This window comes from Lagopus leucura, unplaced genomic scaffold (assembly GCF_019238085.1).
Source record: "Lagopus leucura isolate 7727_CA_CO unplaced genomic scaffold, USGS_WTPT01 Super-Scaffold_73, whole genome shotgun sequence".
Lineage (NCBI taxonomy): Eukaryota > Metazoa > Chordata > Aves > Galliformes > Phasianidae > Lagopus > Lagopus leucura.
The window spans coordinates 74,861,985-74,882,752 of NW_024962252.1; the positions used below are offsets into that span (position 1 = coordinate 74,861,985).

The 20,768-nt window shown below is 40.0% G+C and overlaps 1 protein-coding gene across 5 annotated transcripts in view; it reads left to right on the top strand.

Moving 5' to 3' along the window:
• Positions 1 to 20,768, top strand: part of DAAM2 (dishevelled associated activator of morphogenesis 2) — a 164,085-nt gene that overhangs the window by 110,616 nt on the left and 32,701 nt on the right. For 3 of the 5 annotated variants that reach the window (XM_042877893.1, XM_042877888.1, XM_042877901.1), the window contains 10 exons: positions 692 to 795; positions 1,449 to 1,515; positions 2,644 to 2,761; positions 4,278 to 4,416; positions 5,843 to 5,901; positions 6,311 to 6,495; positions 7,404 to 7,721; positions 12,117 to 12,224; positions 15,342 to 15,374; positions 18,497 to 18,603. In XM_042877893.1, coding sequence (XP_042733827.1) covers positions 692 to 795; positions 1,449 to 1,515; positions 2,644 to 2,761; positions 4,278 to 4,416; positions 5,843 to 5,901; positions 6,311 to 6,495; positions 7,404 to 7,721; positions 12,117 to 12,224; positions 15,342 to 15,374; positions 18,497 to 18,603 — 1,238 coding nt within the window. The remainder of the gene's footprint in view (positions 1 to 691; positions 796 to 1,448; positions 1,516 to 2,643; positions 2,762 to 4,277; positions 4,417 to 5,842; positions 5,902 to 6,310; positions 6,496 to 7,403; positions 7,722 to 12,116; positions 12,225 to 15,341; positions 15,375 to 18,496; positions 18,604 to 20,768) is intronic. The other 2 variants (XM_042877900.1, XM_042877905.1) reach the window with 1 other exon arrangement.

Sequence of the window (20,768 nt, forward strand, 5' to 3'; positions counted from 1 at the left end):
TTGGTTTACCTGCAGAAATATTTTAAAATGTTAACATGTTTTGACTTAAAGTCAAACCCCAAACGTATTAATTTTTTAAAAAGTCAAAGAGTTCAGTAAAGTCAGTTTGTTGGTTTTCAGTCACAATAAATATGGAGGATAGTTTAAACTGATTTTGATTCACTAAAACTGAAGTGTCACTAAAAGTTTGGCTTTTATTTTTTTCTGGCTAAACCACAGTAGGCAACAAGCTTGTAAGAGCTCTGTCTGGCAGAGTCTCTATCTGCAGCCACCCTTCACAATCCTGTATGAAGGTGTCAAGTTCACCAGAGTTTCTGGTGATTTTATGACAGATATATATATAAACTATGAGAAAGAACTGTAGTTCTGTTCATCTCTAAGCAGGAGATAGGTTTCTAATTGACTAGCATGTTAAGGACCCGTACCTTTTGTTCTTTTTGAAACATAGAGTGTGCTGTTCTGGCTAGACTTGCAGAACTCATTGTAGATACAGGAGAACAGTAATCTTAAGAGAAACAGAGGCAAAGACATTCATGTTTTACTTAACTTACTGAAATCCTGTAATCATCCTGTGAATTTGGTGTCAGGAAAGAGGACATTAGAAAGGGAAGAATTTAAGATATAAGTGAATCATTTTAAATGTGATGAACGGTTCTGGAACTTAGTAAATTCTTTTTCTTCTCTTTATAAGGACAATTTAGAATTCCGATTACACCTACGATATGAGTTTCTAATGCTGGGAATTCAACCTGTCATTGACAAGCTAAGGGAGCATGAGAATGCAACACTTGACAGGTAAGAAATGTTTTCTGAGAACAGTCACTGATCACAGAAAGAGTTCTTAAAAGCTCTCCTCTTTTTGAGTTTCACATTCAAGCACTGGGCTGTTTCTGTCTCTCCCTAAAACTGACTCCCTTTAAAAGACAAAAGAAATAATTGTCTTTAAAATTAAAATCAGCAGATGGAGTAGAAAATGCACATACTAAATTGGCAGTGAGTGTGGCAAGGATTTCATGAATTGTTCTTCTTCTAAGCTGAGGATGACATTCAGAAAAAGAAATTTGAAAAAGGCAAAAGGGAGAATTGGTAGCAGCTTCATATGGCTTTGTTGTTGCATGAAAAATAACATTAAATGACACCTTCAAATTATTTTGTTAGAAGTTTTATGGATAATAAATGTTTTTTCCACTGCAACTCCACTTACCTCAACACGGTGACGAGCATTTTAGGATTTAGCATTAAGGATTAAAGAGCATTTTTACCTCCTTTGATTATTCATTTTGGCCTATTAGTGACCTGTGTCAGTTGTCTTGCATATATATTCCAATACTTCCATGTAAGAAACCATGCCAATTTCCAAGCATTGCATTCTCTGTGGTGGCATGTTTTGTTGAAGTCTGAGTTATGCTATGACAGTTGGTAATTTTTGTTTTTCTGTTTTCCCTTAGGCACTTAGATTTCTTTGAAATGGTCAGAAATGAAGATGACTTGGAACTTGCAAAGCGCTTTGACCTGGTAAGATTTTCTGTGGAGTACTTGAACTTGCCGAAGTTGAACACCCTCCTTGGATCCTTGATGCAACTTCCCTTTTATATTTCCTGAAAGCAGTGATTGGCTTTGATGCTGAGACTGGCTAGTCCTCTTTTTTTCACTGTTTTTCATTTAGAACGTATGGGGTCTCTGGTGAAACAAAAACAATAATCACAGACAGGCATTCTGCAAAGTGTCCTGACAGATTTCTTTTTTATGTTTTGCTGAATGTTCGGGAGCAGAGGATGCTATCAACACTATTCTCACATTTGCAGTCCTGCAGTCCTGATGATCCAGATGATTCCAGTTTCAGGCATCTCCTTTACAGGACTTTGAGTTTTTTACAGAACTTGGGCTCATCTCTGGTACTTTTTCCAGTATATCACTGGAAACTCTCCTAAAGACTGTCACACCAGAGGCTATAGAGAGGGGCCAGTATTTTAAAATGGATGGAATTTGAAGATGTGCATAAAGCAAGGAAAGTTTTCACAACTGCTAGCAACAGTAATGGGCTGCAGGGTCCAGAGCAGTTGTAGTTTCCTTTTTTTTTTTTCTTTTCTTTTTTTGGAATAGTTCCTACCAGATGCTGATACAGAGCAACAAGCATTTCCATGCCAATTGTCTACTGTGATTCTGTGCAACTTCTTCCTTGGACCCAGAGGTTTTCATAGTGTCATCAAATAGTTTCAAGATCAAATGGCGTTTAATATAATCCAACAACTAAAAATGGGCAGCAACATCTTTCTCAAGATCAGTGTCCAATCCAACTCAATTTTGGATGCTTCTTTGGATGGGACATCTTTTTTTTTTTTTTTTTCCTTCACATTTTTGCTATTACAGAACAGCTCTTGATCACACTGAGGCCTCCTAGCCTTCTAACCTCTTGCTTTGGAAAACTTTTCTGTTCTGGGGTAGATCAATGCCAATCTCAAGACCTATGTACAAGCTCTTCACTGGGCTTGTAGCTGCATGTTGCAAGAGACTGCAGAGGTCCAGTTGCTGGAAACTTGCCTGTGTCTTGCCTGTTGGTCTTTGGTGTTTCACAGCTAATTAAGCTTTTACTGTGCATGTTTTTAATCTGATTTATTATTTCACTACCTTCCCTCACTCCAGATCCACATTGATACAAAAAGCGCCTCTCAAATGTTTGAACTGATCAAGAAAAGATTGAAGCACACAGATGCCTACCCCTATTTGTTATCCATCCTTCAGCACTGCTTGCAGATGCCATGTGAGTACCTCACAGTTTTCCAGAGAAGGAGTGTTGAAGAAATGGGTGAAATTTTGGCATGAGCACAGTGTCACAGATACCAGGACACACTGCTTGTGTCCTCCATTCAGAACTTGGCAGTGGCTAAGGGACTTGGTGTATTGCACTGATTCCATTCAGCAGATTTTGTTGTAAAACTTACAGCAGCAGCTTGACCTCTCTGCACTTGCAAATAAAATTAAGTAGCTGGAGACATTCCAGTTTGTCACTGACAGAGCTTATAATGACTTTAAATTAGAAACTTTTAAAAAGAGCTGTTGTGCTTTAGATCAGAGATTTCCCAGAAATAGATACCACTTTGAATGTTAACAAAATGCAGTGAGGAATTTTTCTGGTGAAACGATATAGTACAGAAAGCTGTTCTGTCACTGGGAAATTCCACAATAAGTCTTCAGGCTGCTGTCCTATGGCAAAATGTCAGTGGAGGGCTCCTGAGCTCAAAATGAAAAATAACATTGGCTTTTGTTTTAAAGAGAGATGATAGGAATCTACTTGTTAACTGAAATAAAGTAATTCAGTCACGTTTTCAGAGTGCAAGAGCTGAGCAAAATTACAGCAAGATCACCGATGAATTACCTGCCCTAATCCTGTTATAAGGGATTTGTTTTGGTTACTTTCAGCCATACTTGAGCAGTCAAACTGAGAAATCAGCATGAAGGAGAATTACTGAGAATTACATGAAGGAGGTATTGTAGCATGTTTTCAGGCACTGATTAGATGAAAGTACTGCCTTGCATAAATTCTAGCCATTGTTTGTCAGTGGTCTCTTTACTGTTATTGTTTAAGACAGTACTTGAGCTTTGTGTATTGATTTGAAATGTTTGGTGGCAGAAGGATATCCTTCTAGGATAGAACAGGATTGCAGTGGAGCAATTTGAAATAATTTAAAGGTCTAGATTATGTAACCCAGGGAACTAAGGTGAACTTCGTATTGGTCTGGCAATATGGATGGCAACTAAATTTGACTAAATCCAGAAGATCAGTCCCTTTAGTTCAATTTATTTTCTTTCCACAAATTTCGACCACATTTGTATGAAATTTTCACGTCGGCTGAGTTTGACTGACTTTCAGAGAAAAGTACACAGATGGAACATCTGACTTTTTTTATTGTGCTTGATCATAGTGTTGCCTAGGTGCAAAATAAAGTAAAATACCATCAGGCTGCATAAAATAAGTGATAGAATCACTTCTGTAGGTATCTAAAGCACAAGATGGAGTTGTCTGTCAAGAGGATCACACAACCTGAAGGTACAGGTCAGGCACAGTGTTGCAAATGCCTGTTATGATTTGTTCCAATATGCTAAGTATTTGCAACTAATCTGTCAGCAATAATTCAGCGTTAGGTGCTGTGTTCTGTAATTTACTACCTATGGGATTAACATGGTGACCAGAAAGGAAGAAATGCCCATCTGTCAGTAAACCTGTGCACTTTAGCATGAAGATGGAAGTTCTCACGTGTTGCTCATTTTTCATACAGATAAGAGAAATGGAGGAAATTTTCAGCAGTGGCAGTTGTTGGACAGAATACTCCAACAAATTGTTCTTCAAGATGAACGAGGAGATGATCCAGATATAGCTCCACTGGAAAACTTCAATGTCAAAAATATAATTAAAATGTAAGTTGCATTGTTTGTTTCCGTTATAAAGCTGTAACTATATGTTAAGTATGCAGGTACTTAGGAAAAAAAATATCTGAGGAGTTTCCTGTGCTAATTTACAGCTTTTTGTTGGCTTGCTAGTGTTATAACTAGTTTCCTTCCAATGACAACTCCACCAGATGGCATTTTCAAGCAGAATTATTGCGTTTGGCTTCTAATTTCTATTAAATATTAAGATAGCTAGAAGAGCAGAAAAAAATATCCTTGATTGTGCAGTAAAACCTCCTTGTTCTTCCTTTTTCTTTCAAGATGTTGATGAAAGCTTTCACTGATATTCCCAAAAAATGTTGTCCTCTCTATTTGGATCTCATTCCTCATTAATGAGCACTTAGTTTAGAAAAATTGAAATAGTTGAAAGTAACACCCATCTAGCACATAAAGCTTTTTACCTCAGTAAAATGTCTGCATGTGCTCACCCACTGACTGGCCAAGGGTTCTACCATTATTTTTTCCCATAGGATGCATCATTTGAGAAGTCTAGCTACATTAGCTGGCTCTCATCTCAACTTCCCTGTTCTCAGTCCTTTTTAAGCCAAACTTTTGGAGTCTCCATCCCATCCATCTGCCTCTGCAGGTAATTTGTGGCCCGTTACCCTTCTGAAATATCCACTGGAAAGAGCATTCTTATAGAACATATGAAACCAAGTTCTCCTGTACTAAAAATCTCCCAGTCCCTCCTGTTATAGTCATGAGTCAAAATTTAAACTGATTTCTCATCATGGAAAAATACACTGATGTTAATCTCTTTCTGTGTATTTGGATATCAGACTCCTTTGTAGACCTTGTGCCTGATCTTCCATTTCTGCTTCCATAGCTACTACTCATTTTGCATATCTAATCAACCCCCAGCATGCTCTGCATATTTTCTGTCAGTAGTAGGAAATAGCTGTGCCAGTATGAGATATGAGCGCTGCCTTGTAACTGATAAATTACCCAACAGATAAACATTCTCTATCCTCTTAAGAAACAAAAAAATATAGAACTATGGAAAGTAGAAAAAAAATGGCAATGCAGTCTTGTGTTAAGGGTAGAATAATTTGTATCCCAGAACAGCTACAATGATTTTAGCCATGAATTTTGACTTTCAAAGTAAATACACTTGGCACTTTTAGGGCATTACCTGAAGACAGAAGAATGCCAGTGTCTGTTCCCCAGGCATTCTTTATTCGTTGTGAGACTTTGAGCTACAAGACACCTTTATAATACTAACTGTTGGCTGCAGTAATGATCAGGATCTGGAAGCAAACTGACCGCTAGCATGATCCTGATTAAACATGCATAAATTTACCAGGTCGTCTTTTGCTGATCGCTACATACAATGGCTGCTTGCCTTTCAAACTGGATAGCTCAGAACACATTTTTATGTTCTGATTTCATCTTTCAGGCTGGTGAATGAGAATGAAGTCAAGCAGTGGAGGGATCAGGCAGAGAAGTTTCGAAAAGGTGAGTGCATCCTCTGTGTTTGGGGAGGCAAGAAAGAAAGACTGTGACCCATTCACAGAGCAGCGGGAAGCTGAGATAGGCACAAGTGACTGTCTGGGTTATCTTTCATGGGCTAACCCTACTTTGTTCCTTCCAGTACATTTTGTATCATGATAATTAGTTTATGTGCTTCATAGGATGGCGCTTCCCTCAATAGTGACATGAAATGATTTTGCAATCTAAGTGAAATTTGGGCATTGCTGTATTGATTGCTGAAGATTGCTGTCAGAATAGTCAGACTTTGTTTTCTTTTCTCCATATCACACATTCCCAGCTGAACTGACAGACTTATCAGCTTTATTTCAGAGTAAACTCCATCTCTTTGTTTGTGAGATTTATTTCATCAACCCTGCTTGCCTGTTCTTCCTAGATCATGCTGAACTGATGAGCAAGCTAGAGAAGAAGGAGAGGGAATGTGAGACAAAGACCCAGGAGAAAGATGAAATGATGAAGACACTGAACAAAATGAAAGACAAGTTGCAGAAAGAATCCTTGGAGCTGCGCCAGGCCAGGGACCAGATGAATGACCTGGTAGCTCAACTTAATGAGTACTCGGTATGAGACTGGGACTCTTCCCATTCTTGTTTAAAGCCTGCTAACTAGTGAATGATGAACAAAAGAACGTTACGAGTGAAGCTCTTTCTGTGGTTTGTACAGAAAGAGTCTGTCTAGCCAGCTGCTCATCTTTCAATTGAGAACAAAATCTCTGAGCGGATGGTATAGATTGGATAATTCAGGAATGAGCTGCTCCTTTCCTTCTCAGTCACCCTCTATGCCAAATCTGGTGAGGAACTGCGTTCTCTTCTAGGCGCAAATTTTACTGTGAGGTGGCCCTGATCATTATTTTGATAGAATAGAGAGAAATCTGCCCAATCTGAAAGTAATTTTCGTGAAGAAAGACGTTTCCCATTGTGCTTCAGGAGTATTTGTGCCTCCTTGGACCTTTGCAGAAGTGACAGGAGGAACTGCGTAGTGATCCTGTTCCAGTAACGTGTCTGTCACAGTATTGTCTCTCTGCCACAGGACATAGCCCTGAGAAGTTACTTCCCTACTCTCCTTTCTGCTCCAGCTTTGTGCTAGGAGGGCCTAATGACAGATACTCTGTATTTCAAACCCTAAGGTTTAAAACCAGGGAGTTCAGAAGTTCAAAGATTGAACTTTTCTCTTTCTTCATACATAAGGATAAAATAATACATTTTGGCTTCTTTTACTAGCTTTCTGTTTTTCTGAGCCATTTATGGTTCCCTTTTTCAAGCTCTTCTCCACAACTTCAAGGGTTTGAAACTTTCTCTTAAATGAAAGCTGAGATTCCTCCCTTTATTGCATGGCTTTGAGTGCAGGAGGCTTTAAAGAAAACATCAAATATTTTGAGACTCATAATAAAATCACATCAGCTGGCAGTAAGGAGTTATTTTGCCTTTTAAGCTGTTTGCTTTCTTTTTCTGTGTGTTTTTTTTCTCCAGCAAGGGGGCAGCATTTCCTTCCCAGCCCCACCACCCCCTCCTCCAGGCGGCCCACTAGCACTGTCCTCTGCTCTCACCTCTGAGAATTTGCCCCCGCTACCACCTCCTCTGCCTTTCTCCAGCTGTCCACCTCCTCCTGCCCCACCACCTCCTCCAGGAGGACCTCCTCCCCCACCTGGAGCACCGCCTTTCTTCAGCTTGGGAGCGCCACCCCCTTCAACAACCACCTTCAGCAGCGCTGGTACCAGCCTGAAGAAGAAGTCTATCCCGCAGCCTTCACACCCACTGAAATCCTTCAACTGGGCTAAGCTGAGTGAGGTAAGAAATTCAATACTCTCACAATTAACTAAATTTCTCTGTATAACTCATTGTTGATTGACACGATAAAGTGCAAGGTGACAGAAGACAGTAATATTGTGGCTTTCCTTGGGCTGAGCCACTGGGAATCAGTAACCACGTTGAGGAAGTTCTCCAGCAGCACATCTCCTTTGATGTCCAAGGCTCTGGATTGATTGAACTGCAGTAGATCTGTGCATACTGTTGGTTCAGCACAACTGCAGTGGTACTAAATACTGTAAGACAGAGCTGCACATCACCAGGGCTTTTGTGCCAGAGTTGCCCTCACTTGTGTATGTGGTCAAAGGATGGACAGATCCAGTGTGGGCAAGACACTGTGAGAACCAGTTTCCAAACCCAGCTCCTCTACCCTAACAGAAGCAGTCACCAAGGAGAGAAAGGTGATCTCTTTCTCTACACCATTGTTTCATGGTTATGAGGCTAGCTGCTCTGCTTGTAGCATGATTACAGCTTTGACTCCTGAAAATAAAACTCTGAAGTGGAATTATAGGAGAAGAATTGGATTCCTCTCGTTGCATTCATTTTCTGCTACCTTGGTTGCTTCTTCTTCCCTCCACTTCTCTCTCTTCCTGATGGTTTTTTTTTCTTTCTTTCCTTTTCTCTCCTTTTCTTTATGTCTTAATTTTTTAAAACTTATTTAGAAAGAAAGAAGTTCCTGTGTTGAATTTGGATGGCTGCCTAGAAACCCAGGTTCTCTTTTAGACTGAAATTCACCCAGGGCCCAACTCAGGCATTTGGAATGAGTGTCCAGGGACCTCTGGAATGCCACAAGAATTCTTTCTCCCCCTCTCTCCTTTTCTTTAAAATAAAGTGAAGTGAAATATTTGCTGCACCGTCTGTGCTTGTCTGTCAAGGCCACGTGGGGGGTGTGGGAGAGAATGTAAGGATGGGGATTTATTTTCCTTTGCAGAACATGGACTTAGTGCTCTGACAACAACAAAAAAGAAAGAAAGAATAACTAATATATGTATATATATGAATGTATATGAAAAAGGAGAGCCACAGGTGTTTCTGTTTAGTGTACAGTAACTGTAGGCTTATCCTGCCCTCTGGTTAGGAGTGAAGGCAGCTGTGCTAATAAAATTGAAGAGCTGGGTGGTGAGGTAGGTAAAAGATGTTATTTTGAGGAAGGCAGAATAGATTGAAAATGGGGCATAAGATAGAGAAGTTTTCTTTTTGAGGTGTGTGTTAGTGTTTAAACCTAGTAAGGTACTTGCAAAACTGCAGAGATATGGGTGCAGAATTGCCTTGATGTTTGGGGTGCACTTTGTTACGGAGTTAAATGATTCCACTAGTCACTGAAGGCAGTGCATTTTGGTAATCTTCATCAAAGATCCTTGATTCCCTGATTCAGTACCAAATGTTCTCTATTCACATGGATATTCATCCTCTGAACATGAAGACATGGGTAGGTTGGATAGTCTCACCTTGCATTTTGTTCCCATTGCAGCACTTCTGCTGTGTTCTCCTCAATTGTCAAAGTAGCCACACATAAATTACCAAAGACTCAACTCACATACTGACTGGGGACAGTATACCTCAGAATTTTGAGCATGGGAGACTGAGGCCTAATACAATGCATATTTAGGAAGTCTGATAAAAAAAAATACATCTAATACCACATGTATGTTTATCTTTAAAAACTTGTCTAGTTAACGAAGAGTTTAAGGGTATGTTTGCAATGAATACATGCAGTGTAGCAATGTGCAGTGATCCACTGCTGGAAACAGCTGCACTTGAGGAGAGGAGTGTGTCCAGAGAAGGACAACAAAGCTGATGAGTGGTCTGGAGCAGAAGTCTTATGAGGAGTGGGTGAAGGAACTGAAATTGTTTAATTCAGAGGAGGAGACGCAGGGGAGACCTTATCTCTCTCTACAACTACCTGAAAGGAGGTTGTGGTGAGATGAGGGTCAGCCTCTTCTCCCGCAGAAGCAATGATAAGATTAGAGGGAATGCCCCTATGTTGCACCAGGGGATATTCAGGTTAGATGTTAGGAAATATTTCCTGTCCAAAAAGTGGTTAGGCACTGGAGTGGGCTGCCTAGGGAGGTGGTTGAGTCCCTGTCCCTGAATGTGTTCAAGAAATGTTTAGATGTTGTACTTACGCATGTCCAGATTCAACCTGGTCCAGATTAAAGTCTTAAAATGAAAATGAATTGAAACAGGAATAATTTTAACTTATTTTTTTTCTGGGAAGATGAAAATGAAACCTACTTTCTACAGTCCCTTCTGAAGTCTCAGACCCTCCTGTTCTGGCAGTTATACAATTCAGAGACCAGCCCATTCTGTAGCAGACTTTCATTATTCTCTCCAGTCACGGGGAAACTGCACTTCCAAGAGAGTTTTACAGCCAGACAGGTAGATGGCAAGATTCTCAAGAGTAGCTGTCACTTGAGCCACATCCAAATCCAGCTCTTGACATTCCCAATGTTCTATCCCGGTGATGACTCCAAGGACCATTCCTGAAGTCATGTCCACTGGCTCCCCTCAATATATATTTTTCCATTTCAATGTTTGATGGGGCAACATGAGACAACGAGATGCTCAGAGAAACACTGTTGATTTCAAATATGTCCCTCAGGATTTATAAAGCAAGGTTTATAAAGCCAGCCTGGAAACTGAAGGAGAATGAACACCATGTCTGGATGTTTCTGGCCAAGATTTGCAGTAGAAGCCAGAGTTAATTTTGTCTCCTATTCCTTTAGCTGAGATGAGCTTCCCAAACTTGTTTGTTGTGTTATAGTCAGTCATGCTTTTGCTGCTGTGGAAGGGAAAGCCACATGATTGCAAGGAACAGTGCAAAGATCTTGGTGAGTCTGTTCAGGGATGAGTTCTGCTCCCTTTAGTATATACTCTCACTGCAAATAGCACTGTAGCAATTTTAGCTGGACAGCCTTCCCTTCCCTTATGCACTACCTGTGGAGGAAGGGTGTTGGTTATTCCTCTATAGTGCCTGCCCTGCCAGGAATTTCCTCCAGAACACTTCACACTTTTATTTCCCCTTCATTTCATCCTTCCATCAGGTGTTTTTCCTTGCTCCTTCAGACTTGTGGTTTAGCACATTTCCCTCATTCCTTTGATGACTGTGAATGGGAAGTAGAGCCTGTTCCTAATTAGTTCTGATAATGAAGTGTTAACACACTTTTTGCTGTGTAGGTGCAAGTCAGGTACTTCAGAGCTGGAGCCTGTGAGAGGGTTTAATTTCCACTTTTTGCTGTTCCTGGCTTCTCTGCATCAGTGTTCTGCTTGCTCTTAATCTCCTGAGGTTTTCTCTTTACAATCCCTTCTGTCCATTTCCTTTTTCTTTTAATCAGCACCTTCCTTATTTTTCCAGTTAATGAAGTACGTTAACTGTACACTTTATTAACTAAATGAACTCAAAGATACTGTGGTCAGGTGTGAAGAGCCTTGAATGAGTTTGAATGAACACTCTTAAGAATGAATAATTGCTCAAAGATTGTCCCACATTACATGTCTCTGGGAACAGCCTCTGGGAATGAGAAAGTAATTCAATTGTTGTGTCCTCTTTGCTGGCAAGGATGTCTTTCCTGAGAAGATCAGCGGAAGACGTCAAATCCTCTCATAGTTTAGGTTGAGTGCTGTCTGTGGAAGGTATTCCTGCTCGTGGCAGATGATCTGTAGGGTCTCTTCCAATCCAAATCATCCTGTGATTCTGTGACGAGGTAATGCCTGTAGTATAGCAGCTTATTTGTGTAGGGCTGATGAATAGCAAAGTTGGAGGAGTAACCTGTGCTTATTATGTAGTGTTTCTTTGCTTCCTGCTAATTATCTTCTGGAAAGCTAGGATTCCCTAGTATTCAAGGTAATGTACTGCACAGGTTTCAACATTTCCAGTTAGTGTATATGATGCTCTCTCAGAGATCTGAGTATAGCTAATATCTGAGCCAAAGAACTCAGACGGACAGGGGAGATAATATAATAGGAAATCGTTTTACTTCAAAGACTCAGGGCCTTAAAGGTAAAATAAAATCTTAGATTACTTTAACAGGCAGTCAGAATAGAAAATGTACAGCCTTTGGGCTTTAAACCATAACATGGCGAAGTTTGCAGATGGGAATATGTATCTTGAGATGATCATGCATCCTGTATTCTTCCCAAGCTTTTTCCTCATAATGGTGACACTTCTTTCTCATGACTTCTTTCTCATTGCATTAAAGGATACATACTGTGGGATCATGGATATTGCTTGATTTTGCTAGTCTCTGAATGTGGCCTTTCATCAGAGGCTTGCTGTGATGGAAAAAAAAAAAAGTAATCAAAACCTAAGAAAAAAGCATTGAATGTACTTAGCTAAAAGGTTTTATTATCTCATGAAAATACAACCTTTTCTTTCAGGAGAGGATCCATGGCACAATCTGGAATGAGATTGATGATTTAAAGGCATTCAAGGTGTTGGATCTAGAAGATTTTGAAAAGATGTTCTCGGCGTATCAAAGACACCAGGTAAGAGTGGATTCTTCCACATTTTGTCTTCCTTGAATACGTAGAGTTGGAAAGAAGGCACATGCTTGATTTTTGCCCATCTACAGTCAGGCTGCATCACTTGCTGCTCTGCCGCTATTAAGAAAATCACAGGACCAAAAGTGTGGAGGTTCAGATTGGATATTAGGAAAAAATTCTTCTGTGAAAGAATGGTTAAGCACTGGAATGGGCTGCTCAGGGAGGTGATTGAGTTGCTGTCAATTTAAATGTTCCTAGGGACATGGTTTAGTGAGGAGATATTGGTGGTAGGTGGACAGGTAGGTGGACAGGTAGGTGGATAGGTAGGTGGATAGGTAGGTGGACAGTTGGATTAGATGATCTTGGAGATCTTTTACAATCTTGGTGAGTCTATGATTCTGTATAGTGGGCAAAGTTGAACCTTCTGTCATCATGATATTTGATGGACCACTATTGGAGACAACACTTCCCAAGAGGTAATGCCCAATATGACCTCAGTACCCACTGGTTTCCAAAATCTCCTGAACTTTATGCTCATGCTTGATATCTATCTTTCTCTTATATCTTTTAATTCTCTATTTCCCAATGAAAAAAATCTTTAGTCATCCAAGAACTGCGCAAGGTGACTGAGCCTTTTGCTTTGTATCTTTTTCTCTTTTCGTAAATACCTGGTCCAACTGGCTGGGTGACAGAATCTGTCAAAATGAGAGATAGTAACACAAACGGCATACTTTAAAGGCAACCATTTATTATAATGTTTTTTTTCCCCTCCTCTTTTTCTTGGAAAGCAAGTTACCTTCAATCCATCTATCTCCATTGAATTAGATTTAACAGGAGAGATTGTACTCCCTGAACTCCTCCAGCTTTCTGTTTCTGTTTCTGGAATATGCTTGGAGAACTTCAATCTTTCCTATTTTGCAGAATCAGATAATTTCTTTGGAATTTTAGGAAAAGACACAGACATGATTGTCATAAACAGCCTATATGATTAAGCCCCACAATAATAATGGTAATTTCATTGTTATCATTCACTATCTTATTCAGTACCTTACAATGAACACAGAATGAAGTCCCTTGCCTTTGGACTTTTTCATTCATTCCTCTATCTCCCTCATTATCATTTTTTCCTATCAGATTCAATAAACATAATTAATAACTTTTCTGATTTACTAGCTCACAATCATCTAGGTACGCATCACATCTTGAACTGTGAAGACTGCAATGTTGCCCATTGCATGATGGCATTCAATTTCTTATTCTGCTCCTGCAGATAGCTGTTGAAGTGTGTCCCTCTCTATCTCTGCGAATCTCATTCACTGAAATAAAAAACTAGTTCACAGATAGGAAGAAAGGCACATGAAACTGCACTGCTGTAGAAGACTGGGTGTAGACCCTGTGCCAGTAGCTTAGTTATAGCAGAGAGCTTCCAGCTGTTGTGAAAGTAGGCGGACTGCCATCTGTGGACAACAGCAGCCACTGAGGTGCCATTCTAATGTAGTGGTTTTGTGCCAGCATGTGGCATTTGAGGTACAAATGCTGCAGCTTCCTCACCAGAAATGATCTTTCAAAGCCTTGCCACATTTGTTACCCCAGATATAAATTCAAAAATGTACTGGTCAATGTACTGGTCTGTTGATTCTTAGTTAGAAACATAATATTTATGGCTGTGTTACCAACTACTGAAAAGGTGCCTGACATATTCAGCTGTAAACTAGCATGACCCTAAACCTAAACTTTCCCACTGAAATGAAGACATCATCTCAGTGATCTCTGTGGGTCTCAGAACAGTTCTCTCAGTGCTTGTTAAGCAAATTTTATAACAGTGGCTCCAGACACTGGAGTATCACTTATGCAATGTCATCATGGCTTTGTGCAGTTAAGTGTACTGATACCCTTCCAGCTTTCATTTTAGTTTCTAATTTCTATTTCTTTTTTCATTTGTATTCTGCTGTTATTACTTTAAGTAATGCTTTCTTTTTCATCCATATTCACTCCAACAAAAACTAAATTCCAAACAACAAATCCTCATATTTCCATTTTCTTTTTTTATTTATGTTTTATTTTTATTTTTTCAAAGCCAGGCAACCAAAATTGCTTTTGAATCAAATTCTTATGAGAACTTTTCCAATTGATTCACACTTGGTCTTTTCTCCTCTTTTATTTTATTAATACTCTACTCTGGCCAAGCGTGTGTTTACCCTGGGTTTGTGACTTTTAAACTTCCTCCAAATGTCTGTAAAGAAAAATGTCAGTGAAAGCCCTGCTCTTTTGCATCTGAAATGTTGAACGAGTACAGACAAAGATATTTCTTTCTTTGCTGCTATTAATATGATCTTATTTTTTCAGCTTCATTTATATCTATCAGCTTCTTTTTTTTTTTTTTAATGATGAAGGATCTCTTCTCCTCTCTCAAGCCCAGTATGTCGTTTTGGGTGGCTGTTAGGAAAAGGAAAATTGTTCAGTGTACAGAAGGTTGGAGCAAGAGTTCTTACACGTGTCTTTTGACTTTGCTCCAATGTGACTGTGTAATATTGACCTTTTTGTTCAGTATATCTGATGTTTTCCTGGAGTATGGAGTAAGTCATGAAATAGTTGGTGTCTGTTAGCCAGTACTGCTGTAGGGTTTTTTTTTAGTAGTTACACGGTGCTTTTGGCTCTAAGTTGTTGGCTCTTAGTTGTTAAAGCTATAATGTGCCATTGAAACAAGTTGTTACTATGAAAGGCAAACTGTGCCTGTGCGTTAGGGGAGGAGAACTGACCCTTGATTTTTAACCTTGGCAGTTCTTTCAGTAAGGCTCTGGACTAGATTTGTAAAGGTATTTGAGCATTATCCTAGTTAATGTTTCTAGACCTTAGAGATTTATGGTTTGGAAACTGAATTTATTCATTTCAGAAAAGACCTAGAACTCTTATTTCCCTAACACCTGCTGATTTAAAATATGTAAAGAAGTGCTGAAATACCTTTAAACCATGTGGGCCAGTATTATTTGCTAAGCATTTTATTCTCTTAGAAAACAGTCTGTGTCTAAATTCAGCTGCCTTGTTAAACTTGGTGTACTTCTCTGTGACTGACTTTTGGCATGTTTCCTTCTTTGTTATTTGTGGCTGCTGTCTGCATAGGACCTGCTAACTAACCCCTCTTCCTGCAAGCAGGTGAGTATCACTGTCTGCCTTCTGATCCTCTCACAGTGCTTGGGAAGGAGATGCTACACCATGCTGTCATAGGATCATGCCTCATCTCATTCCAGTCTTTCATATGTCCTTATACATCTGCTTCCTGGGTGGAGAAGGTAGCAAAAAAAATTTTGTCAGTTGTGCTAGCTCTGTTATAGAAAGATACAGTTCCTGTTCAATTAGCTGTAATCACTCTGTGGTTTCTGCTGGTGACTCTGTAGTTCCCATTAGGATGATTCTGAGCAAAAAGATCAGAGGCAAAGTGTCTCTCATTTTATTCACTATCTAAGCAAAATTTTGGGGCGAGACTTTTGAGAAGAGCAAGACTCTTACAAGGGGATTTTTGAGATGTCATGACAAGGAAATTTTTGAGATGTCATGACAAGTGTCCTGGTGGAATATAATGGAAAGTATGGAAAGCAAGAAAGCAGTTCTTGCTGTGAGTACTCAGGGGACTGTAACTAGAAAGTTTCCTCTGTTGCTGGAAGAGACTAATAAATGCATCTAGGCCACAAACTATTTATCATCATGGCAATGTGTACCATAAAACAAGTCTGTGTGATAGAGTAGATTTTTGAATTTGTAATTAAAATCTCAAATCGGAAAAACTGTTTGAAATATACAGCACAATGTTAGTCCACATAGACTGAAAAGAATAATGTGAAAAATGTTGGGACACTGTTTTGTAGTTTGACAACAGCTCCAGCTGTTCTTGCTCTGTGTGTTTGGCTTATCCCACAAAAACTGGTCACTACTGCCTCCTTGCTCTTCTTTTTCTGTGTCTAAGAGAGCACAGATAGTGTACATGCAATCTGTTTTCCTTCAGTTAAGTTTGCAATCTGGCTTCAGTAAAACCTGAAGCTTCATCTGCTTTTGCTTACACAGAACTCCAAATGTCTATAAATACTCTCTCCTCAATATGAGTTGGAGAGAATATATTTTTAGATGAGACTAGGCCACTCCTTATGACCAAGGAGTGGGCCATGTCTGAATAGTTCAGGTATTCATCTGTGTTGAACCTTCAGGGCTGGGGAATTGAAACGGGATGGAGACTGTTATACTAATCCCTCCTGCATGGCTTTAGGGGAAGACATCTGAACACACTGCATAGCCAAGCCTTGAAATACACAGTATGTAGCCAAGCCCTGAAATTACTTTATTTTTTTTCTTTTTCCTTGGGATGGGTGCTGTATAATGGTAACCAGCTGTACTTGTCTGCAAACACTAGCTAGTGAGAGACAGTGAAGCTTTTAAATTGGGAACAAAGCACGGACCTACCGGTACCTTGCTTGCCTCTCAGTGTTCAGCAGCTGCCTATTTCCCTATTCCCCTGCCGTCCACCGCAAAAACTGAGGAAATTCAGAAAAATTGGACATCTCTGCATACATCCTGGGGGTGCACTGCTCTTCTGTTTTGTTAGTTTTCCTCAAAAATAATAAGCTTACTAAATGTTCTTTTTTTTCCTTCCTTAGAAACTCTTATTGATTTGTCCGGTAGTTTTGTGTTTTCTTTCTTTCCCAACTAGACACTCTGGGCTTCTCAAGCAGAACTATAGTATGCATGTCTTTGGCTAATGGATTGTACCTGCTTATAATGCTACTTCATATGGGTAGTGGCTCCCTGCAACACATTTGCATGTGGTTGTATGAATCCTTTGTGTATCCAGGAGCAGCACAGGCTCGTTGTGGCTGTACCATGAACTACAATGGGAAGTAACAGTATGAATCTCTCCAGGGTTTACATTTAAATTTCAGATACATGGGTATTAAAAAATCTCTTGAAGTTGATTAATTAGGAGAGCAGTAAACCCTTCGAAAGCATCATACCTCATACTAGGAGTTAGTAACTCAAGACACTAACATAAGTAGGATCTGAGCTGAAGAACTTTCAGTCCAAGGTATTAATTCTAGAAATTGCGCACTTATCACAGTCTTACATTTTTCCATTGGTATCTGCTGTTGACCACACTCAGAGACAGGACACTGGACAGGACACAGAAGGTCCAAGCCAGCATGTTTGCTGTTATGTCCAATGGAAGAGATCATGTTAATAATTTGACGGATGCATTCAGAGCTGGATTATACTAGTTAGTTTCAAAATCTCAAGGAATGATAATGAGTGTAATGAAAAGTCATTTTTAAAGAAATTCCAACAACAGCTAGCTGGGAAGATAAAAGCCATCCTGTTTCCAGTTTCCTCTGCTGATTACTTGGGAGCTATTATGCAAGATTATAACTTCTTATCATTACCTCTATTTCTGTTTAAGGAATGGTGTTAAAAGATGCAAAATGGAATTACAGAAAGCCAATCTCTAGAAGTATCACAAAATTCATGCCTGATATTTAGGCAGGACAAGGAGTCAGAGACTTGTGGATGATCAGGCTAGGTCTGCAATTAGTTTCTGTCTATGCTCTGTATCTAACATCTTGGACTGGTATTTTCCAGGGTAGTGAGTTTGGCAGTGGGGATATACACAAAAGTCTGAGAAAAGTTTTTTTCTCCATATTTAATTGTATTAATTCATCTAAAAAGAGAAGCTAGTTCGAATATAGTTGTTGGTGACTTTATAAGTATATAGTATGATGAAGGCTGTCTTGCCCTACTGTTTGTCTCTCACATGCAGCATGGATAAGATTGGTCCAATGTCAGCCTTAAGAGATGATGAAAGGATGCTTCCTGATTGGGCTGCAGCATTTCAAAAGCACTGTGTAACCTCTGCAAAAGATATCCAGCTGAAGGATACACTATGACACTAGTGGGCTTTGCCAGACGTGCCCAGTTTTTCTGTCAGACTAGATTTACGTTAATAATCTACACAATAATATCACAACTGTTCATAGAGTGAATCCTGTAAGTTAGAATCAGATCCAGTATTTGGTGATCTTACAGGTGATAATGAATGACTCATGTCTGTCTAGTAGTGCAGGCTCTACCTACATGTTTTCTGGCCTTCATGCTTCCTTTTCTCATCATGCGGGTGGATTTGCCCAAGTTGGGATTTTTTTTCATCATACTGAACTAACTCTATCAGCATTGGGTGAGTAGATAAGGAAAAACATGATACTGACTGTCTTCCCCCCCCTTTTTTGAATTATACACAGAAAGAGATGGGTTCAACAGAAGACCTTTACCTCTCCACACGAAAGGTGAAAGAGCTCTCTGTGATTGATGGCCGGAGGGCCCAGAATTGTGTCATTCTCCTTTCCAAGTAAGTGTGCTAAGTCTTAGCTGACAACATAAGCTGTGATCAACACAGAGGCAAGAGGGGAGTGGAATTTAACAAATGGACATGTACTTTTTCTTACCTAGACCTGTTGTCCAATACCTGTAGCACTTCAAACAAAATTCTTTTGCAGCTTAATAAATGCACAAGTGCACAATTGCCTTTGTGAAGTGTTAGCTCTCTTAGTATGCACACATGCACACACAATTGTTTATTAAGCAGGTAGACATAGAAAACAGAATGTATCTGAACACATCACTAGAAAGCTATTGGTACTTACGGGCAGATGAAATGAGCTGGTTGGCAGTGCTTCCACTTCACGTTAAGTGGTGTGTCTCCCATGTGGTTTGTATGTCAGTTAGCTCAATTTGTTCTGTATGTTGTTTTTCAAATGTTGCTGTGAACATCTCCTTGGAATACAGCAGTGTTGAGAGTGGTGATCATCTTTATCATTCATCAGAAAGTTGGCAAATATAAGAAAAGGTATTCAAGAACTAGGTCTTTTATTTGTAAACTAGGCTTCAGAAAGCATGATTCAACTTTGCATGCTCTTCTAATGACCTTATATCTTCAGATGCTGTGACATCAGGGATACCTGTATGTTTTTCATGACTTTCTGCCAACCTGTGTGCTGGGCTGGATATCTGTCACTAAACAGCAAATTTGTACAGGGACCGAACCACCTGAGAATCTTACCTTCCCTGTCAGAGCAGGAAGCAAGACTGGGAAACCTGGACAGTACTGAGCATGAAAACTGTTCCAGTGATTAGCAGAAAATATAGCTTTGTGTGATTGTCTGCTCTAGCAAGGTAACAGTTAAAAGCAATGCTGCAGCCAGACCACCAGGACTGGAGTGAGTTCTTTCTACTGTTTGGTGAAAGCCGTGGAGGCGCTCATTATGCTACGTATGTGGCATTAGCCTACATGTCAGCAGGACCCCTACCATCCAAACCAGCAAGGAGGGAAGGCTTATGTTTCTCTCTCTGCAGTAGTTGCCAATGCATGTTTTTGCTCATGCTGGCAGCTGACTGCAGGCTGGTCCAGAGGGATGCTGAAGGTATAGGGGCAACAGGATTTTCGTGCTGTTTGACAGACCTGTGAAATTGTATCTGGGGAGCAGATTAAGTCATATGAGCGCATGAAATGCTTCCTGGAGTGGTAGCATAATGTGTACAGGTGGCTGGGCTAAGGAGGATCCAAGAAAGTGGTCCGTGAGCTGCTGTGACACTAGATGTCTATTTTTAAATATCTTCTATCCCATAAACAGGAGCAGCAGCATGCTTTTTACTATTCACTTCTTCTGCTATGCAAGTCTAGTCTACCCTTTCCTAAGGAGTTCTCTCTGAACAATGAGAGAGAGACAAAAGACAGTCCTCACAATGTGTCATACCTCCTGTTGCCTCCAGAGAAGTGGTCTTGGTGCACCAGCTTTGCATTTCAGGGTATGCAGCATGTGATCACTCCAGGTGTGCCATGAAGCCAGTATGTGTTGAGTTGCTAGTTTGGAATCAAGAGCTGAAAAGCTTCTCCACCAAGAAATAATCTGGTCTTATTGTTAGCAGGCCTAACAATGCCTGCCAGTTTGCACTGTGTCCTGTTAACTTTGCTGTCACCAGAGCTATCGTTAACTTAGATGGTTTCATGCTTGTCACAGATAACTTGATAACTTTACATCCAGGATAAATAAAGTACCTCATAGCTTGGACCAGGATTGCTTCTTCTCCCCAAATCTCCCTTTCAAAGGCAAATAGAAAAACAAAAATATTTGGGAACTAAAATGGCACCTCTGTATTCATGTCTCTTACTGCACTGTCTGCTTAGATGGATCTGTTGTTGAAGTTAGCAATTGGGAGGGTTGGCTGCAGACAGTAATCAAAAGGATTATACAATCCCACTGCAGTTTTTTTTCATTATCCCAGTGCTTCTTCCTCTAGGCTAAACCCAAAGAGAGAGATGCTTCTAGCCAAGTCTTCCCTGGTTACTGCCTGTCCTTGCTTCTCCTGCAGTGCACCTTACACATGTGCATGTGGGTGTGCAGACACATGCAGTGAGAAAATATTTTAAAATGGTGACAAACAAAGAGAGTTAGAGCAACCCTGAGCTGCAGCCCCAGCTTTCAGGTTGCTACAGTATCTGCCAACAGCTGTTTC